The sequence below is a fragment of the Scedosporium apiospermum genome (genome assembly GCF_000732125.1).
Source record: "Scedosporium apiospermum strain IHEM 14462 chromosome Unknown SEQ_SAPIO_0154, whole genome shotgun sequence".
Classification (NCBI taxonomy): Eukaryota; Fungi; Ascomycota; class Sordariomycetes; order Microascales; family Microascaceae; genus Scedosporium; species Scedosporium apiospermum.
In genome coordinates, this window is record NW_015971855.1 from 1,076,089 (window position 1) to 1,095,041 (window position 18,953).

General features: G+C 50.3%; 2 protein-coding genes and 2 pseudogenes across 2 annotated transcripts; 2 read left to right on the forward strand and 2 right to left on the reverse strand.

The window, feature by feature from the left end:
- Window positions 1–6,132: 6,132 nt before the first annotated feature.
- On the forward strand, window positions 6,133–6,432 carry SAPIO_CDS10064 (annotated as a pseudogene; the record flags this gene model as incomplete).
- Window positions 6,433–6,831: 399 nt separating this feature from the next.
- SAPIO_CDS10065 (uncharacterized protein) lies at window positions 6,832–7,842 on the reverse strand (the record flags this gene model as incomplete). The annotated part of the gene is made up of 4 exons (XM_016783722.1): window positions 6,832–6,872; window positions 6,923–7,109; window positions 7,346–7,668; window positions 7,749–7,842. The coding sequence occupies 4 exons, from the start codon at window positions 7,840–7,842 to the stop codon at window positions 6,832–6,834; spliced, it is 645 nt and encodes a 214-aa protein (XP_016639165.1).
- A 3,349-nt stretch (window positions 7,843–11,191) lies between these two features.
- On the reverse strand, window positions 11,192–11,722 carry SAPIO_CDS10066 (annotated as a pseudogene; the record flags this gene model as incomplete).
- Window positions 11,723–16,780: 5,058 nt separating this feature from the next.
- Window positions 16,781–18,406, forward strand: SAPIO_CDS10067 (uncharacterized protein; the record flags this gene model as incomplete). The annotated part of the gene is made up of 5 exons (XM_016783723.1): window positions 16,781–16,983; window positions 17,086–17,618; window positions 17,701–17,879; window positions 17,954–18,282; window positions 18,361–18,406. 5 exons carry the CDS (start codon window positions 16,781–16,783, stop codon window positions 18,404–18,406), a joined length of 1,290 nt encoding a protein of 429 aa, XP_016639166.1.
- Window positions 18,407–18,953: the final 547 nt, after the last annotated feature.

The window sequence follows — 18,953 nt, forward strand, 5'->3', positions numbered from 1 at the left end:
ACGAACGAAAACAAAAAGAAAAAAAAATGAGCTAGGGGTTAGCGAACCGGATGTGGGTTCGGATGCAGGCGCTTCTTTTGGCCTTTGATGGCTTTGGATGACTTCAGCGAGGGGCGGGCAATGGCTGCCGGGCGTAAATGGATGTCTGATGTCTTACACGGATTTGAGGGGGCGGGGGGGAGGAGGAGGAGAACCATTGGAGCTTCGAAGAGGGTTGATGCAATGCAGCTTACAAGAAACGGGCTTTGGGGGCGTGGCGAGGAGAACGACAATAGATAGATGCGAGGCAGCTTCAAAGATGTCAAAGATGAGGCGTCAATTGATCGCGGAAATAACATCGAAATCAATCACTTCAATGTTCGGACCCGGTCCAGACGTTTTCGCTTCGGGTGTCTCGAGCCTACACCGGAGCCGTCCCTGGAGCAGGTGCCAGCGGATAACAAGGGAAGGACTGAGCCAGCCGAGCACGATGGATTTGGCAACGGCAACCACAGCGGCAGCGGCAACAGCCTGGAAGGAACAGCGAAAGAGTACAAGCAGGAAGTAACAATACAATTGTTGAGGATCATCAACAGAGTACAAGGTACAGCAGAGGCTGCAGGGTACAGTGGACGCCAGACAGGCAACGCAATGCAGAGAGACGAAAATAGAGGAAAAGAATACAACGACAAGTACAAGTACAAGAGCAGTTTGCTTCGCATTAATATTAGACGTCAACATCAAGGAAGGTAACACCAACAGCTACCTCTACAGTCTACATCTACACAATGTGATTCAATATTGATGCTGCGAGCCAGTGCTACGAAGACGCTTCAGTTAAAGGCGGTACTGTGGAGGTTAGAAGTGTCGTTCTTAGTTCCCACAATTGTCAGTAATCACTAGTGATCGGCGTTGTGAGGAAGGATAATCGATATTCTCTTTCCCCATGTTTGTAAAAAATATAAATATAAATATAAATATAATATAAATAAATATTTTTGGTTATTTTTTTTTTCGTTTTCCATTATTTATTTTTTTTTTTTTAATTTTATTTTACAGCTAAAATCACATCTCCTCTGAAGAGTGTTATTCCCACGCTCGATTGGATCTTATCGACATTATCTCCGGCCTCACAGGGATGAATCGCCGCGAGAAAACTCACCAGTGTCAATCAATCCGGCCACAATCATGTACTTCCTCTTGGTAGAAGCAGGCGCCGGTAGACGACCGTGGTTGCGTCGTACTGGGGCTTTATGAGCTTCGTATTGGTCCTCCGTACTTTTCAGCGGCGTCCAGCACGGCTTAAGCAGATATTAGTCTTGGTTCCTCAGTGCCGATGGATGAGCTCTCGATTATCGGGGTCTGCCCTCCTGTTGGAGAGAGTGATACCGGGGAGCCTTGCTGTCCACATTGATCCTGTTCGGAAAATGGGTGGCAGCGGCAACCAGCCAGCATTGGGAGATGGGACCGGCAGAGATGGGCGGCCGAGATGATGCGGGGCGTTCTGTCCGTCCAGCTTTCGGTCCCACCACTCGCTCCTGCGGTCGGGACTGATGGAACATTGAGGTCTCCAAGTTCCTGTACTTGTCGGCTGCACAGAACCAAGAACGAAGTGCTACAAAGTACGCCCCAAGGGAATCTGCCGTTGCACCAACATGATCTACCTCTTCCCCGCCCACACTACTTGGAGATGGTTGAGATTGTCAGACAATGAGACCACATGGGTAGATGAGAAGAGGTGGAAGAGGTGTGAGTGCTAGCCCAGACTCGGACTGAGACGTCGTTGGGTTGTAGCAGCCGCATTACAACTCTAACTCAGACTTTATCTCCGAGTAATTCTTGTCAAGAAAGCTCAGTGAGAAGTCCTCAACCTAACCCGGGCTCTGGCCTGGCCCCAGCCAACATTCCAAAGTTTGGGGGCAGTGAATTTTAACTCCACAGAGGGCATCGCCACCACCGTCCACTATGTCCTAATATTAGAGGTCCCCATCGTGCTGAAGATCCTCCCTCAGGCACCTTTCCACTTCTGGCTTAGGATAAATCCAGTTGGTTGCAACCTTTCCCATGTCCTTGCTTGGCCCAACCCAACTGTTCAAGGACGCACTTGCTTATTGTGACCTCACATTAAATGTAGCAATCCGAGTTCCAATTCCGCTTACAAAGACAGACTCGCACCCTCCATCAATTGTAATACGGAACATCCGAGCGGAGGGTGCCAGGACTCGAACGTACATGTGGAAAAAGAAAAGAACATCAATTTCCTATGCTTCAGGTGGGTGAGGAAGACTCAGACGGTGTCGAATGACGGAGCGAGTGGATGATGCGCAACCCTTCAGGACAAAGGATGGCCGAGACAACTATCAAACGAAGGAACAGGTTTTTGGTTGGACAATGGTCACGAAGGATTTTGAGAGACTCGAAGTGTCCCCGAGTATTTTTCCCATGATAATGACATATATCGATCAACTTTAGCCTTCCGACGTTACTGTTCCCCCACCAAGGATCGGTCAGATATCAATTCATTTATCCACGTGTGTCCGAGTCCCCTTGATAGGTACAAAATGTCTTAAGTCGTCATGATCGCCCTAAACTTAGTGATTATGGTGCAAGGCACAACGTCCAAGATCCCATGGCTGTCCAGGCAGCTGGAACCGAGACACAAATTTGGAGCTTGATTTGGACGGAGCAGATCCCCGCAAGGTGGGTACACTTACGATTGTAGTGTCGATGGTACAACAAAGTGAAAAGCAGTTTGTACATCTACATCCAGAGCGCCCGGATAGATCAGGAAGTATGAACGTTCGGTATCGGCATGCCTCGGTGTACGGAGGATAATACTAATCACCACCGTCCTCCAATATTTTGAACTCGTTCTTGTTCTACTGGCACTATTACCAAGCAATACTGAAAGGGGAAGCCTCGACTCTGATCCTTGCGATAAGTGGATGGCATGGATCCTAAGTTTGCCTGCGAGGTACCATTGTACTTTATTCGTGATACCTGAGACCACGACGTATGTCCTCTTGTGCTTACTGGTCATCATCGACAAACCAAGACAACCGGCAGGGGCAATCTCAGCAATGGACTTGCCTTCCGTCTTTACTCCTCGTGCCATTGATCAATGATGCTTCTTTCCCAGTTCTCGTCAATTTAAGCAAACATGTGAAACCCTCCACGGTGAAACATGGTTGTCTTCGTATTGCGGCACGGTGTTCGATTTCCAGGTTACTTGTTAAACCCGAGCTATCACAAGCCGAAACATGAAATAATGTGGCGCTCCTATCCGCTGCGGAAAACCAAGACGCCTTGGTGAAACCCCCCAGATTCCGTACAACAACTGCAACACACATGCCGCCCTGTGTCTGACAGGCCATAAACCAACCACTCCGCGGCTTGAACGAAGACTGGTGGAGCACTGGAGCGGCGGGCGGATCGTGGCTTGGGCTGACCATGCATTCGAATGGAAGGATCAATATCGTTTGTTTGAGACCAGCTTTTTTTAAGGCCTCGTGCGCCTGAGACATGGAACACCCACTTCCGCTTCCGGTCTCGTGATTCGTAGATGCCCTCCGCCACTGTCTCACTTTTCAAGCACGAATACAGATCAAGATATAGACGGGTTCACCAGAACGAAATGAATTTGTTAATCATTTCTTCTCGTGTCCTTCGTGCGATCCTGTCACCCCATCGTCACGGTCCACGGGGAGCCTTGGGACATTCAGCCATTCAGTTCTTCTATTTCTCGGACCGCAATTCCTAGCCGTCCGTCATCCGGAGATAGCAGTGTATTATCGAATGCACGATCCTTCGATGAAGTCGCCATTGCCTCCTCTTTTCCCTTTTAGGCGAGAAGCAGCAGATTCTTGGTTCACGGATGGCATTGCTTATTCTTACCACTTACACCCATTTTGAGGACGTCTCACTATGTTGAAGAAAAAGAAAAGACCTTTAACACCCCAGTGTAACGTCACCCCTTCCTGTTGAAGGCCCTCGTCAATCGTTGCAACTGACTATCACATCATGATAGATGCCGGCGCAACAGGTAGGGGGAGACACCCTCGTTTTTTGGGTTCTCTTGTGTACCCCTTGCGCTACGGTGATCAAGAATTCGAACACCCGGGACCACGGCATTGGACGCGCTCATCTCGCCACAGGACCTGCCCCTTCAAGGGAGGCGGCACTTTGATCCTTCCATGCGGCTTACTCCTCGGCCTCGACCTGCTCCCACTCACGTCGCCGGCTGGCGCATTAACTCCGGCCGATGCTCCTTCTCAGACTCGGGCTCGTACCCTCCAAGTTGGTGGAAGGCATGGAAAGCCCAACGATTAAATGCTGCGAGCAGCTCGGCGAGGATCAAGAACTCCCATCAATGGTCTATTTCCCCCACTTCTCCTGCCGCCAGGTAGGTCTTTCCATATAGCTTTACACTATCTTAATTTTATAGTTCTTCCCTGTTTTATATGCTCTGAACTTTCATACAATTCTCTTTTATACTGTCAACAATGTTCTAATTGTTCCTTTTGCGTTATTTCTGTTCGCCTGTTTCCCGCTCCAAATCCCCGAAATAGTGTCTGTTTCTTGAATCAAGCTGGTCTTTTCATAGACAGCGAGATAGCCGCCCGTCGGAGACTTATAGGTCTAACGCCAGCCCGGCAAGCCCTGTCTGTGAACAGGCAGGAGACAGACCCGTAAGTCCGTTAAAGAAGCTCGCCCGTGGACGAATCGCCCTCTCGGGGACTATTCACCTGCCCTCCAATGCTAGTAACTACTATAAGTTGTACCTTTGCAGTCTTGGTAATCCGGCGTACAATATGCCCCCATATCTACCGAGCGAAGACGATATCAGGGATGGGTATCGTTGTAAGTCATGTTCTAGGGTTCCCATAGGGTTAGCTAAGGGTAGCGCAACCATGCGATGATAGGTTTCCGTGGCTCTGGGAGAGTGGGCTTTGTTATGTTCAGTCCAGTTACCATCTCCCCGGAGGATGTTCAACGGTTAAGAAGATGGAGTAAGAGTATAGCCAGCAGTGCTTCCAGATCTTTGATCAACGATCTAAATCTTATCAGAATGCCATGAGCCGGTTCCACGCCGCCCAAGTCGAGAATCACACGTGGAGCCTCCGGAAGTCACTTGGTGAGTGACGCCAGGTGGGGAAAAAGAGGTGCAAATATCCAGTGCGAGTTTCGAACCAACAAACCTCACCAAGCGTCCCTCTTCGCCTCAGACCAGGACATCCCGAGTATCTCGAAGCACATCACAGCCTCAACAGGACAAGCAAACGAAAATTCTCCCGCAGAAAAGAAACAAAAGAAAAATAAAGATAATCTGACCAAAAAAGAATCCCCACTTCTCCCTCCCGAATTCCCAATTTCCCTTTCCCATCTCCCAGATTCCTTCACGTCTCATGGTTTGACCAGACTGGATTCCACGCCGGTGCCTTGCGGAAGTAGTTTGTAAGCAGTGCGTCACCGCTGGGCCGCTTGAGCTTCCATGAGACGTTGGGAATCCTGACCCAGAATCTCATATATCTCATATATAACACAACACATACACGCACCTAAACTGGTACTCTCGAAACTGGGAAGGCGCGTTCCAAATGAAACCTCTACTTCCGCAACTTGGCTTCATGACTTCGAGTGTTGTTTACCCATTGCCTATGTTAATACTGGAGTAAGTTAGTTTACATCCTTACTTTCTAAATGAGTTGTGAATAGACAGCTGAGCTATACAAAACAAACACCATCTTGCTTCCTTCCTAGTTTAAACAAGAAGGTATGACTCTGCTTGAGAAGCTTGATCCTCCACTTGGGATTAATCTCTTTGTCTCTACATTGAGAGGGGATGATGATTCATGGATCATGGTCAATCACGCTCCAGTGGCTATCACAGATGGGGGATATAGATACAGCAGGGGCAAGAGAGCACCCTTGATCCAGTATCTGCACATAATCACCATCCTGATTCACAACAGAGGTGACGGCTATAAAAAACCATCGTTCCCTCGTCTTCCCAACTTCTCCCTCTCCTATTCAAACCCACAACCATCCTCATAACCACACACCTCTCGCCAACAAACCAAAAAACCACTCGACTTGCGTCCACCAACCTACCTTTCCACACATAGCACACTCCCAAAGACAACATACCCCAAGATGCCCAAGCACGACAAAGACAGCGGGAAGGGCAAAGGCGCAGCGACCTTCCGAACCACCTTCAACTTCCGTCGCCCCCGCCGATCCCCCTCGCCAGAAGAATGCCCTGCTTGCCGAGAGTGCAGCTCCGATTCGGGAAGCGCCGACTCGTTTGAGGAGCTTGCTGAAGACATAATGGAGCGGTTGGAGGCCCTCGAGAGGCTGGTGCTTCAGTCGAATGCCATGATCCAGGATATGAGTCGCCGATTGGCCGCTCTTGAGTCTCATACGCATGCGGTGCTTCATGCTGTTAACGAGTGATTGAGCCGGGTGGTCTTTCTCCCTTTCTTTTTATTTTGGTCAGGTAAGTCCCCTGTTGTATACAGGCTATGGCCCCAAAGTCGAAATCTTAAATGTAGAAGCTAACTGGGCGAAAGCAGGAAGCAGGAGTTATGAGGCAAGAAACGAAGTGTTTAATCCATTGGTATCCATCAAGTATCCGCCGAAGATGGGATAGGATATGGGCAGCTCGACGACGTTTACAGTTTAGAGTCGGGAGTTTCAATAAATCCAAGTTTAAAAAAACTACATATATCTCAACCTATGGCATCACTCGTGAATCCCCAAAACCCATAACCGTAAAAGAAGCAACAGACGAATAAAAACTTGCTCCCAACCCCAGGCCTGCTTGACAACGACGCCCCCCTAATAAACACACAGCTACGAGTTCAGCCTAGTTGAAGCTGACATGGACGTGGTCCCTGTAGAATCTCGTTAGTCCAGAAGAATCGTATGTCTAGGCGTGTTGGACTCTCCACTTGCCAGTGATTCTGGGTAATGGAGCCGCGGTCCTCCATGGCCCTCCATGAAGTCCAGGAAGCCTGCGCATCGCGGCTGGGATTCCAAATTCGCTGGCCCCAGATGATGTACTTGACATTGAGCGAAGAGCGGTTCTTCATAACCCACTCGGCAATCTCACGACCAGACATGGTGGGCACCTGTATAACGCTCAGGTCAGCAAGGAGGTTCACCCCCTTTCCCAAAAGGAGAAGAGCAAAGGGGGCAGAAAAAAAAAAAAAAAAAAAAAAAAAAAAAAAAGGACGTTCCAGAAAAGGCAAAGGAAAAACAAACTTACACCACCAGCATCCGAACACATCAAATCAATCGCCTTCCCACAGCAATGATCCGACCCGCTCCCACAGGTACAAGCCCTCGCACACCCAACCTGCCTGACCCTACCAGGCCAAGCATCCAGGATCTTCTTAGCACCATTAACCGAGACGGCCTTGCAAGCGTTCGAGGCGGCGGGGAGCCCCGGGCGCGAGTAGCCGCCGAAGCCCGTGGCCTTGGAAGAGCAGCACTTCATCTGGGCGGGGCCGGGGCACTGGTTGGCGACGGTGGAGCCGGCGCAGTCGCTCTGCCAGCGGCAGTTTCCGTTGGAGCCGTTGGAGCAGCTGGGCTTGGTGCAGCAGCGGACGTTGGAGGGGTCGGAGGGGCAGGCGCCGGTTATGGAGGTGCCGCCGGCGGCGGAGCAGGCGGAGGTGGTGATGCAGACACCTGGATTTTGGAGCAAGATACGTGTTAGTGATCAGGCAGCGGGAAGGGCGGGAGGAGGAAGGGGGGAAGGGGGGACTAACCTGCTGCACCTCCGCTGCCGATGCAGGGCTCGTTGGTGGCCGCGAGGGCCGAAGCCGTGAAGGAGAGGACGGCGAGGATGTTTTGGATCTTCATGATGATCAACTTAGAGTAGGGCTATCGTAGTCGATGTGATGTTTTGAACTCGGGGGCTTTGGCTCTGATCCGAATGGTGATGTCCTTCTCTCTTTTCCTCGACATAAAAAAGCAGAGGGAAACATCTTCCTCTTATACACAAACAAGCCAAGTCCAAAACCAGAGCCATCCCACAACCCTTCATCTCCCCTTCCCCCTCACATTGCAACCATCCCATCTTCACAACCACTCATCACCAACACATGGCCTGAACCTCAACTGTCATCCCATCATGTCAAGAATAAACTTACTCAAAAATACCACAAGAAGCCCTTCCCGCAGAACTATCACGGACAAACCCTAGCCGTAAGCAATCTTCATGATCCCTCCCCCGCATGAAAAATCATCTCCTTCGGTGTCCTTATCTGATGCCAAGGCTATCCCTGCGCCCACCAAAACACCCTATCGACGACGAGAGGGGAAGAACGGGGCGTGGTTCAGCGGAGGCGAAGGGAGGCTGAAGTCGCCGGGGTGTGGTGAGGAGAGTATGTATCATCCCGGTTATCTCTTCTCACGTTTCCCTGCCGCACGATGCCACCTTCTATTTCTAGATATCCCCAACAAAAAGTCAATTCGGGAGCAGATGCAGGAGAGTGCTCCGTTGACGAACAGTTCTCATGGAGTGACGCACAACAGGGTATCACTTCACTTCACATGGCGGACCGCTCACTCCGATAATGCACGTTTAGTGATCCCAAATCCGATCCGGCCACCGAGAAAGAAAAGCATCAATCGATCATCATTATTATCACCTTCACGACGCAGGTTCCCCGCTTCCAAACCCTTGAAGATATGCACCTCCTCCGCTCAATAGTAATCAAGCGCTTTCCCATCTGGTGCGAAGAGAGGGATATTACGGGCCAAAAAAAGGATCGATGACGGACGGGAGACACACTGCGCAAAGGTTACATGCTGCGACCCTGGACCCTGCAGGTCATCCAAGCGAGAGGAGAGAAGAAACAAAACATCAATTGATCTCCTCGGCTTGGCAGAGGGAACCTACCTCATAGAGCCAGTTCACAACAGACGAACCCGGGTTTCTGAAAGAGAGAGGGAGCTTTACGAACTAACACACCCACATATTCTAAACTAAGATACGCAGGTAATGGGGGAATTAAGGAGGGAGGGGGCGACACAAATACAGCACAGCCTCAGGTTTAAAGTTAACTTTAGAAAGGTGTCAGAAGGAAACTAGAAGAATGCAGGGGCATCCCCCGGCAGGCGGGAGGAGATAATATTCTTCGCCATGTTGGTCTGTGACAGGGCGGGGGTTCGGGTTTCCTTGGGCGAAAGCCGAATCATCGAGCGAGTTGGGCAATGGGAAAGATTGCTTATTTTAGAAAGCTCGGCATTGAGCTTCGCCTCGTTTCCGTACTACCTTGCAAACGTCCTTCATTTCAGTATCAGTCTCGCTATTCCCAGCTGGTCATGAAGTCCGTTTGAAGGTGGCTCCATGAGACATTTAAGCGCAGTTCAGGGTTGCTCTCGCTCTCGACTGACGCGATCATGGTGGGATAGGTTGTCCTTTGCCTTGCCAAAAAAATAATAACACTAAAATAGATAAATAAATAGGAAGAAAAGAAGACAAAAATGATCAGGTGCCGAGAGTCTCCATATCGGCGACGCCCCTAATTGGGAGGTCGTCATTCAATGAGGGCAATCGCCCCATACCGTTCCATATAACCCTTCCCGTCATCCGGCTCATCTCCTGATTGTCCTCGCATATACCGTGTCGTGCGAATAGGCATTCAAATTTAGTCGTACTACCAAGTAGGAGGCCGCCTAGGTGTGTGCTGGCTGCCCAAGCTCGAGGAGATGAAAGGGATGTCTCCGACCATTTCAAACTTCGTGCCTCGGCTGGTCTCAGTAAGGGCCAGGGCGACACCAGTGCAACTGCATTCATCTTCCACACGAGAAAAAGAAGCAACATATTAACTCAAGCTCAACAAAGTCCAAGAGAGAGAGAGGGACACCATCGTGTCCATCCAAATTCTGGAATATCTGGAACAGCCTGCTCCATCAAGAAAGAACAAAAAAAAAATTAAAATACGAAGTAAAAATAAACGTGCAGAAGACCAACCGCCGGTTCCACCGAAAAAGATACAAAGAATATACAATCCCTCTTGCGCTGCTTCTCCCTGGACACGACTGATTGAATCGTATCGTGAGAGGGAGGCAGTATTAGGGTAAGCTGGAGAAAGAAAAAGAAAAACAAGACATGAAAGCGTTGCGTTTTTGCCGCCGTGAGACGTCAGGGATATCCAATCTTAATGAAAACATTGAAGCCCACCCACCCATTTTGAAAGAAACAAATAGAAGAAGGAAAAAAAAAAGATGAGAAAATGAGGAATCCCGGCACAGCAAGAGCTGCCAGAGGATCCCGCCAGCGTACACACAAGATTCGCTTGGGCGAGATGAGAACTATATGACAATAAGAATGAACATCTGTGACAGATCCTCCAACGCCTGTCACTAAAAAATTGAAATATTTAAAAAAGAAATAAACATAGCTCAAGAACGCCAGGCTTAGAATTACCGAGACCCGGTACCGATCGTGAGCAAGGTGGTATAGAACGATAGAAGAATAACGCTAAAAAGGAAAACCGACATGAGAACACAACAACTGGAACCAGCCGAGCCGTGAGGCAATCCATTCTTGCCTAGCCGCGAGGCTCATTGATCTTTATAGACTGAGGGAGAAAAAATCGTTGACAATATCCGCCCGTTGAAGGAGATGAAGAACAGTATTGGTAAAGCGGCTCCGTTGAGCCATTATTGAGTGGTGTGCGGGTGATGCGGGTGTTCAAAGGAAATACAAGTGGGAGGTGAGGAGAGGGTTGCTGGGGGTTGAGATCCTATGGTCGGGGTGAACTCTTGAAACCGAGAGACTAGGGTGTAGGAAAGGCGTAACGGGTTGGCTGACCGAGACCGACATTGCCCTCTGCGTTCAACGGAGTGCTTTGTATAAATGTGGCTCCCAAGTTCAGTTCATGCGGTCCTGTTTGCTCCCGCAGACAACTAAACCTGATTTCCACCCTTGCATACAAAGGTTACGTTCCCAACCCCACTGTCGAGGTTCTAGAATCGCATGAGCGGGCACCCATTGCTGCGAATATGGCGTTAATTAGCTGCAATGGGTTGCGTCAAGCGAGTTGTTATATGGATCGGGGATCGAAGAGCGCGCTGCGAATTCGGACGAAAGAGGAATAGATGGAGGCAACAACGTCTAAAACTTGCCGGACGCTGGAGAATGACGACGGATGGAGTGGTCCGTATACAGGGGTATTGGACGTGTGTTGGCAGCGGTCGATTACCGTTTATGCTTCTTGGAGCTCGAGTGCTTGTGGGACGACGAAGAGTGGTGGTGGTCATGGTGCCTTTTACTACTTGATCCACCGCTATTCTCGAGGTCTCGTTCCATTGCCTCCACCCTCGCCCGATATCCGCGAACGATGTCTCGTATATTGCTAATGCGGTCAAAGTCCTCTTCGAGCTCGTCGATTTGCCTAAGGATTTCGTGGAATCTCGCAATCTCGGCGTCGGCGAGCTCAATCAGGTTTCCGGCGCGGTCGTACTGAGCCTCTGTGAACATGGCGCTCTGCTCGCTAAGGAATTCCATGCGGCGCTGGACTTGATTCATGAGGCTATCGAAATAACGCGATAATTGTTGTAACGACGAGCTGTCTAATAGGAGAACGCCTTGGCTAGAGGCTCTGCTGGCAGCTCTAGAGGAGCTTGATCCATTACCGAGCGCGGCTTGCCCCTGGCGCAGAAGTTGGATTTCTTCGGCAGTCAGGCCTAATTGCGAGTCGGGCACTCCTTGCACGGCGGAACTGGACATGCTGGGTGGCTAATTGATATGCCGCCCAAGTGTGACCGCACACGATTGGGAGAAGCAAGAGATCGAGGGAACGACGCACGCGATAGGCGGCGCGGCGCGGCCGGCCAAAGTTGGTAGGCAGAACGGATACTGCGCTTGCTAGCTGAGGGCGTGGCGAAAAAAAGAAAAGAAGCGGCAATCGGGTGTTCGCAACGGCTGCTACTGCCCACTGGGTCGAGTGTTCTTGAGGGATCAATGCAGCAGATGTGTCTTCGGAGCAGGCGCAATGAGGATAAAAGATTAATTGTTCGGCGGGAGTTGTAATGCGACGCAGGGTCTCCACAGATTGCCGGTATGCTAGATGGGGGAGGAAGACGAGCTAAGAGGCGATTCGATGGTGGTCGGGTACGGCGACAGCGTCGGGCTCGAAGCGGTCGACGAATGACATGAGGCAAGGGTGAATATTTTCGGTATGCGATGGCCTTTCTTTCGGCGAATCGTACTCGCAACGCTTCATGGTATCGAAAGGGGACCGTCTAAGTTAATCGCAATGGCGTCGAGGCTCGATGGGACATGTTTCCGAGACAAATTAACGCCGGGGGTACGGTATGAGCAGCGGAGCTCCCCAGCGGAAGCACGCAGGGAGGGAAGAGGAAGAAGGGGGAGAGGAGAAAGCAGAGCGCCTGGCTGGTGAGCTTTTCTTTTTGTGTAATCGCCAGGCTTTGTGAGAGTCCGTTTCAAGTCTCGAATGAAATAGCGCCCTTTTGTCGATGAGTTGAGGAGTGGGTGTGGTGTCCACCTGCTGCCAGCAGCTGGCCGCTTTCGTTTCTTTCGCAGTCGGATTTATCGAATTTGGATTGGGGGCAAATCTCCGCTTTTAGAATTGGGGAAGCTGCATGTGAAAGGTTTCACGCCAGAGGAAACAATGGAGCCGGAAAGATGGAATGGCGAGGAATGACCTCTTTCTTTTTTTTCTTCGAAGACGGAGTAGACGTGTCGGAATGAGAAATAAAAAAGGAAAGGTAAGAAAAAAGAGGAAGAAGAAGAACGAGAAACAGAAGGAGAAGGTTTTGAGAACAAGAGAACAAGGGAGAGGCAAGATGAACCCAAGCGAGAGAAGATGAAAAAGAAGTACTTCGGATGAAGTAATGAAGTATTAAAGACGTGCGGGAAATTGGGGAGGGGGTCAATCTCCTGGCCTGCTGAGTCTTGAGAGGATGGGATGTTCTATGGTTGTAGTTGCACTGTATTCGTATGAAGTACTCGTGATACCCAGGATCTACAAGGACAAGTGCCCGGGATTCAGGCCGCCCAGCCCACCCGCTCTGAACGATTATCTGTTCCGTCTGGCCTGGCCTGGTCCTCGATGGACCCGACAGCGTGGTGGGCGACATCATCAACGATGCCGACCAGGCAATTTGTTGCTTGGCTTACCCTTGCCGTCTCCCCGGACCAGTTACGACTCTGGCTCGAGCCAGGGACTGGGTACATCTTCTGCCCCTAAACTCCTTTTGCACCAAGCTTGATGTGAGCGGCATTAGGTGTGGGTTGGAAAGCAATTACTTCATTCAGTGAAGGTTGAACCTGGTAAATATTATTCTCGCTGCACTGGAGATCGTTGCTAGCATTCTGTTCCTCTGGAATAATGTTGGGAGACGAACAGACTGGAGAATTCTCGACTAATTCAAATGTGCTGGACGGGGTTCTAAATTTTCTTTCTTCATGTCTCATCGTCTCGTCCAAGAAAAGCTGCACATTACACGGAGAGACGAGGTGTGAGACGTGAGGGGACCACTTCGCATGTCAAAAATAGGTCTACTCCAGTGGGAAGATGGGTCCAGCTCTGACAGAAGAGAAACAAACAGGTGCTACGCAGAAAAATCCGTTGATGGAGGGTATTCTGCGTCTGTACTCGTATGCTAGCTACCCCGTGTGTCTTGAATAAGGGAAATGGACCGAGTATCGAGGCGAGCCCCAGCAGTAATACTCCGAGAGTGGAAGTAATTTGGAACTTTTCAAAGGAAAAAAATAATAGCAATAAAAAAAGAAAAAATAAAAAGCATGCCAGTGGAGGGTTTTCGTCCCCTTCCCTGTCGAGGCACTCACCATATTACTTCATAGTATTATGTCGCACCCTCCCTCAGTCCTTGTAGACTTGTAGACTGATACGATCACACACCGAGGCTAGGATCCGCCCGGCGATGCCTCTCGGTACTCCAGCGTCTTTCATTCATCCCATCCGACCCTTCTCATCACTCACCCCGTGCTTGTTCCATACATCAAATGTATGCTTCATCCGCCATCCTTCGCATATTAACCCACATCTGTGCTCGATATCGTACATAACCCGTCCTAAGAGTATGATGATATCTGTGGAATGCCACAGCTCGAGCTGCACCATCCAGCCTCCAGACTGCGGTGCCCTTCGAGATGGGAGGTACGAAGTGAAGAGAGCGGTCGAGCACACGGACCTACTTTGGATGTGAGGGAATTTGTATTCCCATCTCGATACTTGGTGGGTTTCTCTCCGCTTCTGACCAGGGTGGTAGAGGATTTGCTTTTTGCCTGTATTACCCTACCGGTACCAGATGATGATGGTATTTGAGACATTTAAGACGATATCATTTACACGGCTTGAGGAAGGCATATCTTGTCTGTCTTTTGGGAGAGAGAATGAATCATTACCCGGTTGGACATTAGTACCCCAACTGACTTGATTCGATGCGACATTGACTGGAAAATCTCAACGGAAGACCGACAATGCCCAGGCTTCGGCTGCACATACCCACATTCATGAATAAATGAGCATAGCGATGTCTGATCACTTGTAGATTTGACGGTCACCGAAGACCGGGGCCACCCCAATCGCGAACTGCCTGTAAGTGCACAGTACGAAGTGTTACTCCTCCGCTCCAGCTCTGCTCATCGTCCGTTTATGTCGGACGAATTAATATAAATCGCGAGCTCTGTACAACACCCATTTGCGTAAGGCCAAGGGCATCATTGCAACAATTCAACACTCACCACCGCTCTGCTCTTGAAATGGGAACCGACATGTACTCGGCATGTACAGTACGCATACAAGTATTTCGTACTTTCCCTTGAAGTTGGTGGTGGAGAGGACAGGGAGTCGAGGTCGAGACTAGCCCCACGAACTAAACTACTCCGTACTTCCGGCAGAAGGTGCTCTCCTCAAGTATCGCCTTCCCTTTCGAACCGAGACATGATTTTATTAGATGGCAGCCGCGGGATCTCTGCCGAAACCATCAAGTGAGACCGCAGAGGGTGACATACCAAGAAGTTTACAGTAGGTACTTCTCGGAGACTGAGCATTCCAACTGCGCCTTCCCATACTTCGTAAAACTGCTGCGCAACGCTTTCGGGGGAAAGACCAAAATACAAGGGTGTAACGGGGAATAGGGAAGGGAGAAGGGGGAAGCGGGGATCTTGACCGGAGAGATAAACTGGTGTGCTGCTTCCGTCTCGGTGCATTCAATGAAAGACCTCCACAGAATCCCGCATCACGGGTTCAAGGTCGAAGTGACAACTGGAAAGAACAAAGGAGGAGATGCCGCATACAAATGCCATTTCGGCAAGAACTACTGGAAATTGGAATGCAAGCCGCAATATAAACTACAAAAATGCGAAACATCATGAACAATACCGTCACATGTCCAAACGTCAATCAATTCCAGGTCCATCTGCGATGCAGTAGGCTGAAAGTCTGAGACGAGCGGGAACCTGCAAACATCAAGCATTTTGATCTGCACCATGCATCATTCCCGTCGGCTGCGCAGCTTCTTTGCAGATGGGTTCCGGTCGTCTCGTCGTCCCCTGTTCTTCTCTTGGTCGCCATTCGCCAGGCATGTACATTCTCTGTACCCGATCCTGTGGTTCTGGGCTCAACATCGACAATAACCGATCCCGCCAAGTCTGGCCCAACCTATCAATCGCGTCTTATCAGCCCTCCCCAACCATCCAGGTTCTATCCCCTTCAACCTGCTTCAAGACTTGGTCTGCGTCGGTCCTTTTCGTCGAGGAAGCATTTATCTCGTTCACATCAAGCGAAAACATTTGCAGCTGCCGGATCAGGATGACCGCCTGATCAAATCCCTTGTTCCTCGGCACTGCCAGGTTCTCTCATTTGAGCGCGTCATAACGTTGCAGCGCATATCTCAGCGTTGTATTCGAAGGATGCCCATGCCCCAGAATGCACGCCATTTCCATCGTGTTGGGTGCTCTTGGGCTAGGACATAACGTTCGGCTCTGAGGGAGAAAAAGGGCATTTAATGGCGCACGTGTTTTCTGGAATTATGTTCCATGATGCCGCCATATCCACACCGAATCGCCTGGTTTCCTCCCCGAGCGGACGTTCTTCCTTTCATGGTAATTTACGCCGCAGGTGGTGGGTGTCCCGTACGAAGGATTTAGTTTATGATGTTACCAAGAATCGTGTTGGTCAATCGCAGCGTGCTATTCATTTCAGAGATGCTAAAGCCTCCAGACGAATCCTGGAAACCTTCAATGATGAGCGACGTGACCCCAAGTGTGGACAAGAGGCTTCTTTTCCGAGTCTTCACCATCCTTACGAGGAATGATTCCCCCGCAGTGGCCATTGATCCGTCTTCAGGATTAAACGGGGCGGAGATGGGAGGCGTTCCTCACTCAGCGATCACTGACCACACTGCCTGAGAGATAACCTCCATGAATCGGCCAACCCAATTAGCCGGGCGGGAACTAAAGACGGCCCCGGGAAACTAAACTAGCTCGATAAGGAAGCGCATAAGTCCTCTTCCGTGCTGTCGGACATTTGCTAGGCGTGCGTTCCACCTCTCATAGAAAGTTGGCAGAACTCTATTTACTCCTTGGCATCGGAGGCACCATCCTCCGCCTGCTCTATTAACTGGTCGCGATTGAGTTACACATAACGCATATATTTAATCTGAGCCTCTTTTACAATGTGTCTCTGCAGCTCCCAGCTCATTATCTGTGAGATAACTCGGCTCTTCGTGATCGAGATTACCTTGGTTGACTCTTCCAATTGCCAGTGCCTAAGCCGGCCGATGGTCAATCGCAACAATGTGGCTTCCCGGTCTTGTCTACGGCTTTGGCCTTCTCTCGACTGTAAGGGGAACAATCATTCAAAACGGGCAAGTTCGGGAGACCAACTACCTCGATACTCGGATCGACTTGGTCGACGATTCATACACGACGTACGCCAACGATGCGTCTGAGATCAGCTACCTCGGGCGGTGGGATTCAAAGAAGGTATCATGGTGGGCGTAAGTATTCTAATACACGCAAATACCAAGCAGTCCAATTGGCCTTGCCGGAGTTGTTTTGAAGTCTCGCTGGTCTCACTTCTCACATTTTTTGTTTCCTAGTGCCCCCGGAATTCGGTTCGGATTCACAGGACAAACCGTCGCCGTCACTTTCGGCGAGCATACCATCGACGGCACCCTCGTCGGATATCGCCTCAGCGGTCTCGACTGGCAATTCACCAATGTCACATCTGGCGGCACCCATCTTTTCATCAGTCCCGAGGTCCAGGGGGTTGAGCTGACTGCTCCAGTCAGCCCGTCGACCTTCGAGATGAGGGTCACTAACTGGGGCTACGGTGTCCAGATCGATAGCGTACACGTTTCTGAGGGCGAAGAGCTCGTCAAGTTGCCTCGCCAGCCGCGGTTCATTGAGTTCATTGGAGATAGTCTGTCGGCGGGCATGTATAATTCGTATGAGGCGCTCTCGGGGTTTGCGTACGGGGTCGGGCAGGGCCTGGGAAACACTGATTATTCCATCACGGCATATCCTGGCATCTGCGTCTCTGATCAGGATTGCTGGGGAAACACCAGGGGCCAGAGCCATCAGTGGTTCTACACCACAGACAATAGTTGGCGTTCCAAGGAGATTTGGGGCGGTAAGTGCCCGAATGATGTCCTGGTTTCTGCATGTCACCCTGCTTGTGAGTTCAACAGGTTCTGATATATCCCACTAAAAAGATGAACCCGAGCCCTGGGACTTTGGCAAACAGCAAGACGCCGATCTCGTCATCATCAACCTCGGCACGAACGACGCCAATGCTGCCAACAACGTCACCAAGGAGACCTATGTCGAGCATTACAAGCGTCTGATCCAGGGTATCCACGGCGTCTGGCCCGACGCCCAGGTCGTCGTCATGGTGAGCGGCTCCGCTCCCTCCTCCCATTTAACAACCAAACCGGAGGGAACATTCTGATCTAACCTCTCGCGCAGCAAATGTGGCAAGGCTTCTACCAGGACGGCAATTCATACGCCCAGAATGCCGATCTACGAGAGGAAGTTTACTCGGTATACAAGTACTTCAATTCAGAGGAGTATCTTAGCAACGCCGTCATCTGGGATGGCATTAACGAGAAGGCCACCAAGACCGAGACGAGCATAGAACCCTTCGTCCATTTCTTCAACACGACCGGCATCCTCCAGCACAACGATATTGCCCCTCAGTGGCATCCTACTGATGTTGGCCAGATCAAGGTCGCTAGTCATTTGATTCAGTTCATCACGCAGAAGTTCGGCTGGTACTTGTACGCAACTGGGCCTGAGTAAGTTTGATCAACTTTCAAGGAGGCATGACGATAGGTGGTTAATCCGTACCTTGGAGCTAACGGAAACCCTCTCAGGGTATTTGCGGACACTCTTTACTGGAATGACCAGTCTGGCTACTAGAGATCTATCGAACATGACGGAGCCGTTTCCTGATGAAGACGGTCTATCAGCTTTGAGGACCAGCGGGAATATCTCGCCCAACTGGCAGAGCGAGTTCCTCGTGGGGACCTTTCCTTCTACAACCACAAAGGCCAGACATACACTATTCCTAGATCCGAGAGGATAGGCAGAGCTCGTGGGCTGGCGGGCTCCGAAATAATGTATATTAAAGAATCGGTAAGAACCACACGTATTATATAGGCAGCTCAGATCACAAACCTTCTGTTACACCTCACCACCTGCATTATCATACGTCCAAGGATGCCGACTGGGATAGTTGCGCTTCCTAAGAACGACCTGTAGTGTTGAATGGAGCCTGGGAGTCAATGTCTGCCAACCCTCGCATACATGAATAGAAAGCTTTCTGCAAAGGGTGTCGCAAATAATCAGTTAATTAGATTGAGGCTTCTTCAGAAGCTTATCTTAAAGCAAGCCTTGGACCCTGGGGATGAGTGTGTTGAGGGACGCACTGGACCTGGGATCATCAACAGAAGCAGCGATTTGCAGA